Genomic DNA, 13,410 nt, shown 5'->3' with positions numbered 1-13,410 from the left:
TCACGTGGTTGTGATGGTACCTCAGCTTTCAAGCCCTGGTTGTGCTACCGTTCCGGGCGGGGGGTTGCATTCGATATCGCTACAGAGCTCATCATGGGAATGTTGCACCGGCAATCCCGGCGCTTGCATTATGCACGATCCCATGTCTTTTGTAAATTATTGCGCGAAAAATGACTGATAATTGACTTTCATCCGGTGGGCCTACAGACAACCTTTTGCGCTTTGCAGATGCCTCCTCACTCTCGGTCCTTACAAGTGAGCTAATCCCTTGGACGCCATTTGACTCGCCGTAATGCACTGCTGAGGCGGCACATCCATGACAGGGTTGTTGGAGAAGAAATTTCGCGGCCTCAGCAGTAGGCTGATGGGTTCGCAAGGCATAATGGGAAAGTCCTCGGGGGCCGGGAAATGCACGAGGCCAAAGGTGTGCCAAAGGACAATATCCTCATTATCAATCCCCTCTTTCCCGTCTCCGATCCAGTCTGGCAGCCCTACGGCGGTCTCACCAGACGTTTGAGGAACGTGTCGACCCGCCGGATACAGTTGGTCGTCTCGGTCTGACAGCATGTTAGGTAAAAAAACATCTCGCGTTCGTCGTCCGGAAGACCTACACCTAGTGACATGCACAGCGTGTCGCGCAAATCCTGCCCTTTTCCAGACCAGAGATCCCTGTTTGGGCAAAAGAGATGGCACTTCACGGCTCACGAGCTTGTAGCTCACGGGAACCTTGCTGTATGGGTGCAGCTTGTTCGTATTACACAGGTCCCACGTCCGCACGGTGGCGCCATTATAGTCTGTAACGGACTGACCGGTGGTTTCAAGCTTTGTCCGTTTGGCGTAGAAGGCGTTTCCGTACTTGTTGGCCGCGGATCCTGATGGTGCGTCAGATGCCTTTGCGTCAACCATGAACGCTGTGTTTCTGGGACCGTCAATATTGGAGTCAATCCTCAAGCAGAACAGGTGCTGATGATTATGACCATTGACACCTATGTTGTGTGAGCGTCAAAGTAGTCGATATGGAAACTTCGAGCATCTCACCTGGATACACCTCCGTACCCCATCCATTTGTATCCTCACCCGGCTTAATCGAGTACGTGTTGAGGATGCCGGTCAGTTTGATCTCCAGCTGAATCGTTCCGTCTTGCTTCTTCGGGTCAGCTGACAGCTCACGGATACAATTGGCGGGAAACGCACATGGAACATCCACTGCAACGGGTTAGCTGCGCTCTCGTATATGCGAAATGAACGGGGTCCTCGAGCCCTACCTGAATGGCGTACTCGTAGTTGGCAGCCGTGAAGATTTGCTGGATAACCAGCTTGCGCGCCCTCGTAATGATGACGGAATCATCCCTGAAGTCCGTGTGCTTGAACAAGACCCCGTTATCCTCTTCGTGAATGCATATGGCGTTCTTGACGTGTCTGATGCTGCCGTCACGAGCCGGCAAATCTGCGTCCAGGTACTTGATGAAACCCTTGCAGTCGCAGCCGAGCTTGAGGCTGTTGGTCATGTAACCGGCACCGTACTCGCCAATGTCGAAGGCATGCTTTCGCTGATGAGGATGGTCAGGGTTTCCGCTATAGGTCATCAGCATGAGGAGGATTGTGACGTCGCCTGCGTGTCAACGTACTAGGGAACCACCATCTCCACAAGTGAGAGCCTGTAGAAAATGTCCCTTAACGTCCCCTTATCATCATATTTGATGTCACTAAGCACGATGCCCTCCCTGTAGTTAAATCCGATGTGAAAGTTCCAGCTCTGCCACTTCAATTGCCTTCCATTAAGTTGGAAGGAAGGACCCTGCGACTGTGTAATGTCAAGCGGCTTGAGGTCGGTGCGGAAGCCGCTTGCAGCTTCAATCGCTGTGGTATGATAGTTGATTTGCTTTTCCCGTCTGAGAGGCCTCCGCACCTCTGGAATGTCAATGTGTATGATCTTCTGCTGGTCAGCGTCGTAGATGGGACAAAAGTCCAACGGATATTGGTACTGGCAGTCGTCAACGTCTGGTCGGAAGTACATGAGACCCTGCTGCAGGCGAACGTGGCTGCCGAAACGCTCATCATAGCCAATCGTCCACGGGTCGCAGTAGACCTTGTGCATTTCGTCTCTCGAGATGCCGCTGATCTCGCATTGTTCCACGACCCGAGGGTCTTGTCGGACAATGTATTCGACTAACTGGAGCTCCTCCAGGGTGATCTATTCCCATGTCAGTGGGTGTAAGTACCTTGCTACGACGATTGATGCGCATCACAATTGGCTGCTTTCCGGTAATCCAATTCCACTCGATGATCTTCTTGGCCACAATGTCAACGAGCCCCTCGCCCACCCTTCCCCCCGGGGCAATCACACAGACGTCGGCGATGCGACGCGGCCTCGTGCTTGTGGGGTTCTCCAACCACCGAACCATAGCAGCCTTGCGCGGTTCGTGTAGGGAAACGACATTGAAGAAGACATCCTGGTGTGCCGCCCTCACCGCGTTGACTGCGATCTGGATCTCTGTCGCCCCGAGCGGGTCTAGGGGGTGCGGGGAGCGGAGCGCCATGATCTGAGAGGGTACGCCTGTCGATGGGTCTTGTGTCAATTCGTGACCTGATGAGCGAGCGCGTGCTGGTCCAGGTTTCGGCGCTGAGAGCAACGGAACAGAGCAATAAGCGTGTCGTTGGATCTTTCTATTTGAGACCATGAAGATAACGAAAAGTAGAAGCATACAGTCACCGGTCCCGATAGCATACCTTGTCCGCCGCTTTGGCGTCTTGGCTGCCGCCTAAGACGAGGCGTCGACAACGATTGCCGATTTAGGTTACATTTCCCGGCCAGAGGGGCCTGGATAAACGTGTCTTTGCCTGTGCCGCGTATTGTCGTCTCTTGTGGCCTCATCACCCGTGTCATCTACCCCGCACTGACGTGCCCCTGTGCCGCTCTTGTTGAGATTGGTGATGTGAGGCCCCTCCCTGCCCCGACTTACAGTGGTGTATCACCTTGCACCTCGTCCCCTGACCACGCAATACGGCCCTGCTGGCCGCGGAAGTACTTGGCAGTCGCTCTGCAGAAGCGCCCCAAGTCACGGCCGGCCGAGATCACCAAGACACACAGCCCAAGTCAGACGGCACTGATGAATCAACAGACTGCATTCCAAGGACGCGGCGACACGTCACCACGGATAACTCTTGCTACTCTCCACCTTGTCCACGTCCAGACCCCTCTGTAGCTGCTCCGCGTGCTTGCGATCCAGATACTCAAGCAGGATTTCGCCGTACTTGTCCCTGCCCTTGTACTCGCCCACCCACTCGTCCCAGCTGCGCACAGCGCTCGCCAGCCGACCCGGCACGCAGTCTTCCTCGGCAATCTCCGTGATGGGCGCGAAATATGTGCGAATGGTGAACACTATCGCGCCCGTCCTGGGCAGCCGTCGGAGCGTCTGCCTCTCGGACCGGAAGAAGTGGTGCTCAATGGCCTTGTTCTTCTTCGCCGTGCCCCAGCTGACGACAGCTTCGTCCTCGTCGCCAATGCTGGGGCTCCAGGCCAGCTCATCGTCCACCTGGATGAAATAGTTGTTGCGCGCGTAAAACGTATCGCATCGCAGCCGTTGAAAGAACTTCATCATGCCGCTTTGGAGCTTCTCCTCGAAGTGCGGAACGTTTCCCGACGTGTGTATGTCGGCTAGCGTCATTCCAAATTTGTCGGACAGCCTCCAGAAGCCGGCGAGGAGGATGGCCCCCGCCAGGAGGCGATATTGTCCGTCCGGTTGCTCAATCATGAGGGCGAGATCGTCTTGCACGAGTCGCGCGCACATGGCCATTGGGTCCTCGCGCAATAGCACCTCTGTGATGTTGAGCGACTCGCCGGACCAGAGGTTGTCGATACCCACGGCCGTTCGCCTGTATAAGCTGGGGTAGCGAGCCGGCAGGTAATTCGTGAGCTCTTGCAGCAGCTCCATAGCCGCGTTATACGCCTCAGGGTCGGTCTTGACGCACTTGTCGCCGCGTTCTAGTAGCCGCTTCGCTTTTTCTGTGTGAAACTTGGTGTAATGATTGTCAAGTTCAATCCATTCGATCGGCGGAAGTGACCGAAGACCCATGGTAATGTTGTATCTTGGCCCATAGCGAAAAGCCCGGTATGGCAGAGGTTTGGTCGTTTCAAGAGACCAGTCTGGATACGGGGTAGGAACCGACATCTGGAATGAGGTAGGGATGGCCGTCTCGGTAGTCTTGTTGGCCCCGTTGTTGTTGTTGCTGATGGTCTCGCTTGGCTTGGTTTGGCGTTTTCGCAGCAGCGCTTGAATGAGAACTGCCACCAGCGCCGCGGCAACCCATGGCCCCGGTCGATTCAATTGATAGAGATCGAATGATGGGAGTTGTTGCATCATAGTGAATCCCATTGTCAAGGGCGAAGACTCTCTCGACGACATGCAGGACCTGGCTTTGCACTGACACCAGGCGGGCTGCAAATGCCGCCTCAACAGGTTTCGTGCGGCAGGCTGGATCTCACCGCCGCTTTCGTCAGTCCCTACATAAGGCCTGGCCGTCTAACCGTATGCTGAGCCAGTCTGCCACAAACACAAGAGGATGCTACCAGTCGTTTCACGCAAGAAAAATCATCCCGAAGTGCGGTCACTCCGTGTCCAAACCCGCGGAACGGATTACCGAGATAGGAAAGTCTCCTTCTCACCACAACATGCTGGTCGCACGGCTTTCGTCGCTCAATTTGGCCAAATCCAAGCATTCCATGAAAACTGGTGTGTTTATCATAGCTTCCCGACGACCAGCTTGTATACATTACTTCTTTCAATTTCTGAGCCGAGTACAGCGAGGACGTAGCCCCTTTTGCTGCACACATATTCGGGCACCTCGGAAGACGCTCGAGCATGACCGATAAATGGTTGATACTAGGTAAGTGTACAAGACCCAAGTCATGCCCTATTCATTTCACTTCTGCGCTATCCAAACAGAGATCGTAGACTGTGTGCTTCCATGATATCCAACCAATGTCGCGATCCGCACCCTTCCTGCTCGTCATCGTACGCAGCCCAGATCGCTTTAACAAGCAATTTTGCGACGGCAATAGGCCTCGGTTGCAGAGTGCATTCCAGAGTGTCGAGCCGCCGCAAAATGAAGTTGCGGGCCGTACCGATTTCCACGGCCATCTGGGACATAGTGTCGCCCCCTTCCGCCACCTGCATCTGGCCGATGTAGTCCAAGATACCCTGCACACCCAAGGTTATGGGCAATGTATCGCAAGTCACGTTTGCTTCGGTCTGACATGTTGAGCTGTTTGGCGACAAGGGAGACACGTTAAAACACAGCCCCGTGCTCGCGCAAATGTACAGCAGCGGCTGTATCACACGGCTGCCAGACTCCGGCGGTATCTGTTCCAGGAGCTTTGTAAGGCGCAGCGCCACTGGTATCGTCCATTTGTCGCAAGGAATTTTGCTGTTGGCCTCAATATCCGGGTCAAGCTGCAGGCGAAGGGTCACTAGATGAGGAAATGTTAAGTAGAGCTGTAGCAGAGAGGCCAGCTGGTAAGCCTCTGCCACGTATGCAAGATGCATCCAGGGGGTCTTCTCGTCGCCCGTGCTATTCGTAGGTAAAACTGCAGAAAAGTCCGTATCGAGTAGTCGCTGTTCTAGATTCTGTGCCTCCTGAGCCTCCTCCATGGCAGCCTCAATGGCTATCTCGGTCCCCTTCGGCCTTGACACCCGACGTCGATGCGATCGGCACAGCCGGATAGAAAGAGTAAAAAGATGAGACATTAGAGTTGAGATGCCTGTCCATGGATGAAGGAATTGATCAGTTGTTGTGCCCGGCGTGTCGCGACAAGGACCAAGCTGACGGACGGGGTCCTCTTGCCTAGGCTCGTAATCGTCCACGAACGACAGCAACATTTCCCAGTACACAAGGCTCTTTCTAAAAAACGCCAACGTCTCGATTTGGTCATCTGATGCCAGAATAGCCCGGCTAGAGACGCGAGAGAGCAGGCCTTTAGCCTCTTTCAGGAATGGCAGACCCAGTCGCCCGGCTTCCAACCAGCATACCGATGTGCCCAGGCAGAAAAGTGAGAACAGCAGGCCGGTTGGTACAGAATCTAGAATGTCCTTTGTTCGCAGATTGTTTGCCTCCTCCGTGATCGATAGCGCCGCCTTTTTAAGCATTTGAAGCGCGGGCTTCTCTAGTTGCGGCAGTCTCGGAGAGAGAAAGCTGGCAGACATGCTTTGCAGCGCGTTGAACACGGCTGCTGAGCTGTGCATCATCTCCAGGGCAATTTTCCGATTCAGATTTAGGGGCGAGTCGAATGCCGACCAGGCCGGGCATACTTGGCCAAACCAGTTGTTCATGAGCGCTTCCACAGCTTCTGGGCCATCGCGAATATGCACAGGAGACGCGGCATGGTTTCGTTGCTGCTTTCGGGGAGAGTTGAGCCACCGAAGTCGGATGGGTCCTGTGACCATGGGCTGGGAACCCATGCTGGCGACCGCTCGCAGCCGGTCGCAATATCTTGAATAGGAACAGCACTCATCGATTGCCAACACTCCATGGTCATGGGCTGGACACTATCGGCAGTGAAGCCGTGGTTGTCGGCATCAAGCAGGGTCTCAAACGGCACCATCGCGGAAGAGAAGCTCGTTCCGCTGGATTTCGTCGCATGGGCCTCTGAATCATCGAGGGATTTTGAACTCGAAGCAGTGTCGCATACTCGTCGCATGCTTGGCGATGGCGGTGGGCTGACAGCGATGGTCTCCAATACGGCCTGGCTGCACGACGTTGGTTGATGCTTATACGACCAGGTGAAGCTGCGCACGTAGCCGCCGCAGGTCAAGCCTTTCTTGGTACACTGTCGGCATGCTGGCCTCGTCTCATCGCACTTAACCTTCAGGCTCGGTCAGCACTCGATGTCAATCGTTAGATGGAGGGTTCGACACACATGTTTCTCCTTGCAAGTTCGACATCCCCTACGAGAGTGCCGCTTGGTGGCAGCTTTCGGTGTCTGTCCTGGGTCATGGGTGCTGGCGGCACGGTTTTGTCTGGGCGTGCGCCATCATCACGGCAAGATTGCTCGACTATTGCGCCTTGGTCAGTTGCCCCGGAATTGAAGGTGATGGATTGATCAAGGTCGAGATCGGGGTATTAAGTCAAGAATGCCAGCAACTACCCAGTGCGGCGTGCGGGGAAACAGCACCAGACCGGGCTGCCCATGGGTGCTACCGTTGCCACAACGGATTCCCAGGCTGCGTGCCGAGCCTGTGCAATTTAATAAGGCACTTCAATCAATATGTCGGCTGCGGCAGCTTATCAGCAACACCGACACCTTAGCGTGCGAGTCTGAACAGTGCGCTAAATTTGTCGATAGCCAAATAACCCGTCGGGAAACTATATAGAAGACATGTTTTAGTTTTGATGTATCGTCAACAGGACTAAACAACGCTGAGAGCCGCCGTGCAAAGCTCCGCCTTCATAAGGCAGTACGAGCCCAATTCTGCTACAATCGAGTTACTTGGTACACATGTGAGACCCCTATTCCTTGCCCAGAGACTCCCTGCTGTCGCCCCATATGATCCACCGTCAGGCGTTAGCCACAAGTCCGTCAGAATCGGGGGGACCCTTGTAAACTGACACAAATTCGTGTTAGCAGCGTCATGAACCTGAGCGCGTGTGCACCAAAGCGGCTTACCGTGGCGCGCATGGATGCCGTACCACGCAGCGCTAAGGGTCATGAACCCAACGAACACCACAATGCAGTAGTTCATCGTCGAAGGCGTAACTGGAATGGCAGGCGGCATGGAGAAAAGTACAAGCTCAAAGGCAATCCAACAAACCGCAACAGAATTGATGACCCAGCCCACTTTCTTGCCAAAGGTCCACGGCGCGGTGTTGACCGCAGCTCGACCAGTGGACATGGACAGCGCGATAGGAATGCCATAGGACACAGCCAGGGCAACAACGCCAACGGAAACGAATGCATTAAAGGCGGAGCTTGATCCCAGGTAGATAAGACTAAGCAACATCTGAACCAGTGTCGTGAGAGTCAAAGCCCATATGGGTGTGTCGTGCTTCTCGTTCACCTGGGACCACAGTCGAGCACCAGGAATGGCACTGTCACGAGCAAAAGCCCACGTTGTCCTAGATGCGGCGACAGTGATCGAGATGGAGCAAAACATCGTGATGATAAGAATCAGCACTGTGAGTGCCAGCGCACTGCCGGGATTTCCCAAGACGCGGAGGAAAACGTATGGAAGGGCTTGGCCGAGCGGCGCGTTGAGTATGTCGGATAGGTCAGGCAGCGTCGCACATATCGGGATGACCTGGTTATTTGTAAGTAAACATGGTTTGTTTGGGAGACAGTATTGGCAGCTGTACGAAAAACAATCCCGCCACGAAGCCGACTGGCACTGCAAGTGAGATAGCACGGGGAAGCTTGATGGCCACGTCGCCGCATTCCTCGGCCATCGATGTGATCATGCCAAGGGCAGAGAACCTGGTTGCATAGTACCGATGGTAAGCACACGAACGCAGCCTTTCAAAAGATGAGCCTACGTATAAGCCGGTGGCAGAATGCCGATGAAGAATGAGAAGTTACCCCAACCTGACAATGTGACATCCTCGTGCCCCTACATTCATGTTAGTATCGATAGACTTGGCGCATATAAGACGTACCAATGTATATGCTGCAGAATGTCGACCCTCCTTTGCCTCTACAGACAGCCAAATGCAGGTCACCAGAATCGTAACGGCTGTAAATGCGGCGCAAAGGGTGTCAACGAAGGGCAGCAACCTGTTGCCGAAGGCAACGATGAACCATGTCGTCACACATAGCCCGTAGCACAATAGCACCAGCTTCCACGGCTGCCACTCATAGGCGGGCTCATACAGGTTGACTGCGGCTGCGAGCAGCGACGCAAACCCAAAATTGACAGAAAGCGTGATGGTCCAATTGCCAATTAGCCACGTCCAGCCCGTTATAAACGACAGGATGGTCTTGTATCGCGGGCTTGCAATTTGGTGCGACCAGTAGTATGGTCCGGCAGACGTCGGGTATTTGGCTGCAAGTTCCCCGAGCGAGATTGCAATGCACTCGTCGAGAACACAAACCAATACCCAACCTAGAAACATGGCCAGCTGTCCTGCATAATAATAGACTCGTGAGCAACTCGTCACGGCACACGACTTGACGTTGGGGAGTGGACCCTCACCGCCGCCATACACTGCACTTATAAGCGTTGAGCCGAATCCATACGGAATCTCCAAGTATCGAATCAGAAGCAGGTCACCCAGAAGAGATTGGGTAATATCATACAGCCGCTACAGCCAGAGACTGGAAAAGCAGCGTGAACATGGAACGGTTGCGACGCAGCTCCGCCTTGTAGCCTAGTGCGTGGAGATTGTCCACGTCCGTTCCATGGCCGCGAGAACAATCGTCATGCTCAGGATCGCTTGCTTTCAAACTGGGTTTATGTAACAGAACTGCCATTTGGAAAAGGTTGCGAGGTTATGAAGACGGCAGGACGGTTACATGAGGTGCGGCAGCGTGTACATTTATTCATGCTGACGGTGTCCAAGCACGAAGCATATCTTGTCCCCTGCCCATCAGCTCGTCACCCGCAGCAGGCCTTTGCGACATCCAATCCTCTTTACTGTCTTATCACAAGCCCCCGCATTGAGTTCGCACCAATCCGTCGCCTTCAATGATACAGTCGCATTTTTCTTACTCAGACAGGTCTGAGAGCTTGACGCAAGGTGAGCAAGGGTTGCTCAAGGGGTGGGGGCTGGCTTGCGGAGCAGACGGCTAATAACACGCCCCAACGCGGAATAGCGGTGTTAACCAGCAACCACACCCACGACGATTCGGAAACACGATGACACGGCGGCAATAAGTGAGACACTGCACTTCTTCACTCAAAACAAGTGTCCCAGGTTCTAAATCGATGAATACCTGTCGACTCAATGACCCGGGCTCTGCACAAGCCCGAGACACATAACAAGCTGGACTCTAATAGCTGAAGAGTTTAGAAGTATTCGAAGTGCTGACATGCCCCATATCATATTCTCAACATGGAACCAGGTGTTGCCGGCATTATCACTCCCTCAGCCGGCCGGTTCTTGCGTTTGAAGTCATCGCATATCTCGGCCATAGTGACAAACTCAACCCCATCATGCTTCTTCATATATTCGATCAATCTTTCATGCATGAGAATAGCATGCGGTCGTCCCGAGACGTCCGGATGTATCGTCATCGGAAAGATGAACTCGTCATGCTCGCGGTAAAAGTAGTCAAAATGATCGCGCCAGATATCTTCAACGTCTCGCGCGTTGACAAAACCGTGGCTATTAGGTGCCTTCTTGATGAACATCATTGGTGGAAGATCATCGAGGTACCAATTACTTGGAATCTCCACCAGGCCAGTGTCCTGGCCCTTGACGAGAGGCTTCATCCACTTCTCGGGTTTCTCTTTATAGTCTATTGGCGTCCAAGTGTCCCCGACTCTCAAGTAGTAAGCCTGACAGTCGGTGTGACCCATGCTGTGATCATACTCTATGCCGTAGTCCAATAGTAACTGGGCGCCTTCCTTACTCGTCTCCCACCAGGGCGCAACGCTGCCTCGAGGAGGCTTGCCTGCGAAGGAAGTAAGTATGTGGTAGGTCTTATCCAGGATTTCACGCTGCTGGTCGATCGTCATATCGGTTGGGTTCTCGTGGGAATAACCGTGAAGGCCGATCTCGTGCCCAGCGTCACGAACAGCAGCCATATCCTCGGGAAAAGACTCAAGGCTGTGACCTGGGATAAACCAGGTCGCCGTGATGTTATATTTGGCAAACAATTTGAGCACTCTCTGCGTCCCAATTGTTCCAGCAAAGTAGCCTGGTCATAAGTCAGATAAGGCGCCGTGGTGAGCTCAGATTGCCGAAGTCACCTCTGCTTATATCATTCGAGGAATCCTCCCCGCCGTATGAACCGAGCCAGCCAGCCACGGCGTCGACATCAACGCCATAGCTAACGAGGACGCGCTTTTTGCCCATGTTGAATTCCTGGATGACGTGTCTGAGGCAATGCATTGGAAATTGACTGCACTTCATCGACTTTTCAAGTCCTCCTGATTAGAGCTGAGGTCGTGTGACAGGGGAATCTATCTGTTAGTTCATGCCGGGGAGTTTTATTGGGCGGTGGTAGCTCTGCCATAATATAGGCCTCGTGGAATGTCTTAGGTCGACGATCTGACCCCGCTCCTCCCTGCGAGGCATTAGCCGAGGGAGCCCGATATCTACGTGAATGTTATACCGAGGGCACCAATAAGGTGCCTCAAAGGCACGGCTGTTAGTTGATATCTCGACCGGAAACTATCGGGTTAGTAGGCAGGAGTGTACACCCGGAGATAGGCCCGGAGATAAGTAACTAAATGCTCTTATACTTGGCTAGTTAGAAACTAGTAGGATACGTAATTCGTTGGCCTCTTAAACTATAATGGCTTGAATTGAGCTTAGTCTAACTAGCCTTATTCCTGCGGCTGTCTAGTAGTATAGTATCTATTAAAATGTAACTACGCGTACCTATGGGCCTTAACTGTTTCTATATCCCGATGGTCTACGATGCCCAGGCTAAACTCTACGTAGCCTATAACCCCCTAGCTCGCAACCCGCAGAGACGGGACAATATAGCACTGATAGCCCGGTGTGGCAAGTTATATTGCGAAAATGCAGGAACATGAGACTTAAGCATTCGTACTCCTAATACATTGCTTTCTGTTGCGGTACCGATAGTTCAGGAAGACGGGACGTAAATGGAGAAGTTGCAGAGACACACGCTGGACCCTTGGTCAGCTTTCTGGAGCAGTAACAAATGCATGGGTGCGAGCTGCGCGTCAATCTATACCAGCGAGCAGAGACGACTGAACAGCTAGACAGAATGGATTTACTTGAAGAAGAGGGCACACATAGAAAACGCTGCGTGACACATTAGTTGACTGCAGGCTAGAACATGGGCAAGTGATATCACGCGTACCTGCAGAACACAATGAAGTGCGACATTTTTGCGGAAAAGTATTGTAACTAGGTTTGCTCTACATGTGATTATAGAGCGTGTTATTCTATCCTTGATCAGCCTTTGAGTGTTTTGTTAGCCTTGAGCTGGATCTGGAGCAGCATCTTGTTTGCCTGATCCCTGGCCTTCTCCACCTGCTTCTTGCTCTCCATCACCACAGCCCTCTGTTTCCACGTTGGCAAATGCATTAAGCCCATTCTATCCGTGGCTCGTAGACTCGCCAGCTGCATCTGGAGAGCCGCTTCCCTTTTTGCAAGTCTTTTAGTGTTGGTGCTGGGTATTTCGCCCGGAACCTCATTTATATCCATGCTCGTGTGCCGGGACGCCGATTGCCCTGGCTCTTGTGGTGTCTGTAGTATCCTTACGCGATCGGCCTTCCCTCGCCCCGGCGTCCGGCGAGCCAAGACTTTCCCCGAAGCCAAGCGGACCGACTCTTCCCTCTCGTGCACGACCGTGGTCATTAGGTCCCGTGCTTGGTCGAAAGTGCTTCCAAACTCTACCTGGTAGAAATCGCGGTACTCAGAGTCTTCCTTGTCGATGTCAATCTTGCAATGGCCTTTCCCCACCATGTGCTGCTGCGCCGCTTGCAAAGTCTGTCGTGGAGAACCACAGTACAGGCATTCAAAGTAGCCAAATACCACGAGGTAGAGGTACTCAATGAAGATTTCGGGGTCGACTATCAATTTGCTCTCGTTTGGAATGAGAAAGCTGTGCTTCTTGGTCATGTGCTCGAGGCTTTCATTAAAGCCGACAGCGTAAGATTTGCAGAAGAGACATCGCCGAGGGTCGAACGGCTTTTTTGGTGTCTTTGGTCCCAATTCGTCATCGTCGACGCCTTCATCGGAGGCAGTGTCGTAGTCTGCGACGTCGTTTTGCAGCCCCGCATTACTCGGTGTCGAGTCCATCACAGTCGAGTCTGCGTCCATAAGGTCGAGTGTCGCGGACTTCTGCAATGTTGCCTCAGCGTCCATGCTATGGCTTTGCTCGCAGGCCTTCGTCATGGCAATAGAGAGGTTTCGCCGCTGCGTTGAGATTGTGAATAAGTCTCCACGGCCGTAGGACGGGTGAGGAAATTTCGAGTTGGTGGCGGCGGGTAGGTATATGTACTTTCTGGCCAAGCTGGGTACGACTTAAACTCGATAAAAGAATATGGGCTCCGCGAGAGGCTCGAACCTGGTGCGGACCTTCGCAAGGAGTACGTTGGTCAGTTCTATTATATTTTTCTTCGTTTGACTCATTTGTATTGGCGTCTTTTCTGATTGGAAGAGGCATAATGTTCTATGTTGGTTGAGATCAACTTCAACGCTACCACAGTATGCTCTTCCGCTGAAGGCGGACGTCAGCCGTCGCCTGAATTTAGCTATAGAGGCAATCCCCGGAATCAT

General features: G+C 53.2%; 6 protein-coding genes across 7 annotated transcripts; all 6 read right to left on the bottom strand.

Annotated features, from left to right (window-relative positions):
• Positions 1-249: 249 nt before the first annotated feature.
• On the bottom strand, positions 250-2,637 carry AMO1 (Primary-amine oxidase; the record flags this gene model as incomplete). Its single annotated transcript, XM_047992469.1, has 6 exons — positions 2,250-2,637; positions 1,629-2,194; positions 1,266-1,575; positions 1,039-1,165; positions 612-986; positions 250-557 (listed from the first exon to the last, which is right to left on the bottom strand). Exons 1-6 carry the CDS (start codon positions 2,538-2,540, stop codon positions 250-252), a joined length of 1,977 nt encoding a protein of 658 aa, XP_047848483.1. The 5' UTR covers positions 2,541-2,637.
• A 512-nt stretch (positions 2,638-3,149) lies between these two features.
• JDV02_010711 (Dextrin dextranase) lies at positions 3,150-4,376 on the bottom strand (the record flags this gene model as incomplete). Its single annotated transcript, XM_047992468.1, has 1 exon — positions 3,150-4,376. The coding sequence occupies one exon, from the start codon at positions 4,374-4,376 to the stop codon at positions 3,150-3,152; it is 1,227 nt and encodes a 408-aa protein (XP_047848482.1).
• Positions 4,377-4,934: 558 nt separating this feature from the next.
• JDV02_010710 (uncharacterized protein) lies at positions 4,935-6,458 on the bottom strand (the record flags this gene model as incomplete). The annotated part of the gene is made up of 1 exon (XM_047992467.1): positions 4,935-6,458. One exon carries the CDS (start codon positions 6,456-6,458, stop codon positions 4,935-4,937), a length of 1,524 nt encoding a protein of 507 aa, XP_047848481.1.
• Positions 6,459-7,468: 1,010 nt separating this feature from the next.
• On the bottom strand, positions 7,469-9,475 carry JDV02_010709 (uncharacterized protein). 2 transcript variants are annotated; one of them, XM_047992466.1, is made up of 7 exons: positions 9,287-9,475; positions 9,183-9,231; positions 8,647-9,113; positions 8,527-8,600; positions 8,350-8,467; positions 7,664-8,294; positions 7,469-7,601 (listed from the first exon to the last, which is right to left on the bottom strand). In XM_047992466.1, exons 1-7 carry the CDS (start codon positions 9,458-9,460, stop codon positions 7,555-7,557), a joined length of 1,560 nt encoding a protein of 519 aa, XP_047848480.1. In that variant the 5' UTR covers positions 9,461-9,475; the 3' UTR covers positions 7,469-7,554. The 2 variants fall into 2 exon arrangements, with proteins under 2 accessions (XP_047848480.1, XP_047848479.1); XM_047992465.1 differs by having other exon boundaries at positions 9,183-9,475.
• A 553-nt stretch (positions 9,476-10,028) lies between these two features.
• On the bottom strand, positions 10,029-11,141 carry JDV02_010708 (uncharacterized protein; the record flags this gene model as incomplete). The annotated part of the gene is made up of 2 exons (XM_047992464.1): positions 10,902-11,141; positions 10,029-10,849 (listed from the first exon to the last, which is right to left on the bottom strand). The coding sequence occupies exons 1-2, from the start codon at positions 11,062-11,064 to the stop codon at positions 10,029-10,031; spliced, it is 984 nt and encodes a 327-aa protein (XP_047848478.1). The 5' UTR covers positions 11,065-11,141.
• A 923-nt stretch (positions 11,142-12,064) lies between these two features.
• On the bottom strand, positions 12,065-12,996 carry JDV02_010707 (uncharacterized protein; the record flags this gene model as incomplete). Its single annotated transcript, XM_047992463.1, has 1 exon — positions 12,065-12,996. The coding sequence occupies one exon, from the start codon at positions 12,994-12,996 to the stop codon at positions 12,082-12,084; it is 915 nt and encodes a 304-aa protein (XP_047848477.1). The 3' UTR covers positions 12,065-12,081.
• Between the last annotated feature and the right edge of the window lie 414 nt (positions 12,997-13,410).

The sequence above is a fragment of the Purpureocillium takamizusanense genome, chromosome 14, assembly GCF_022605165.1.
Source record: "Purpureocillium takamizusanense chromosome 14, complete sequence".
NCBI classification, from domain to species: domain Eukaryota; kingdom Fungi; phylum Ascomycota; class Sordariomycetes; order Hypocreales; family Ophiocordycipitaceae; genus Purpureocillium; species Purpureocillium takamizusanense.
This window is presented reverse-complemented; position numbering and strand designations above follow the sequence as displayed.

Excerpts from the sequence above, each read along its gene's own strand:
- JDV02_010709 (XM_047992466.1), bottom strand. The coding sequence starts at position 9,460 with ATGGCAGTTCTGTTACATAAACCCAGTTTGAAAGCAAGCGATCCTGAG. Across the intron at positions 8,601-8,646 it reads ATTCTGCAGCATATACATTG|GGGCACGAGGATGTCACATT; the intron begins GTACGTCTTATA and ends ACATGAATGTAG. Across the intron at positions 7,602-7,663 it reads CGGCATCCATGCGCGCCACG|TTTACAAGGGTCCCCCCGAT; the intron begins GTAAGCCGCTTT and ends AATTTGTGTCAG.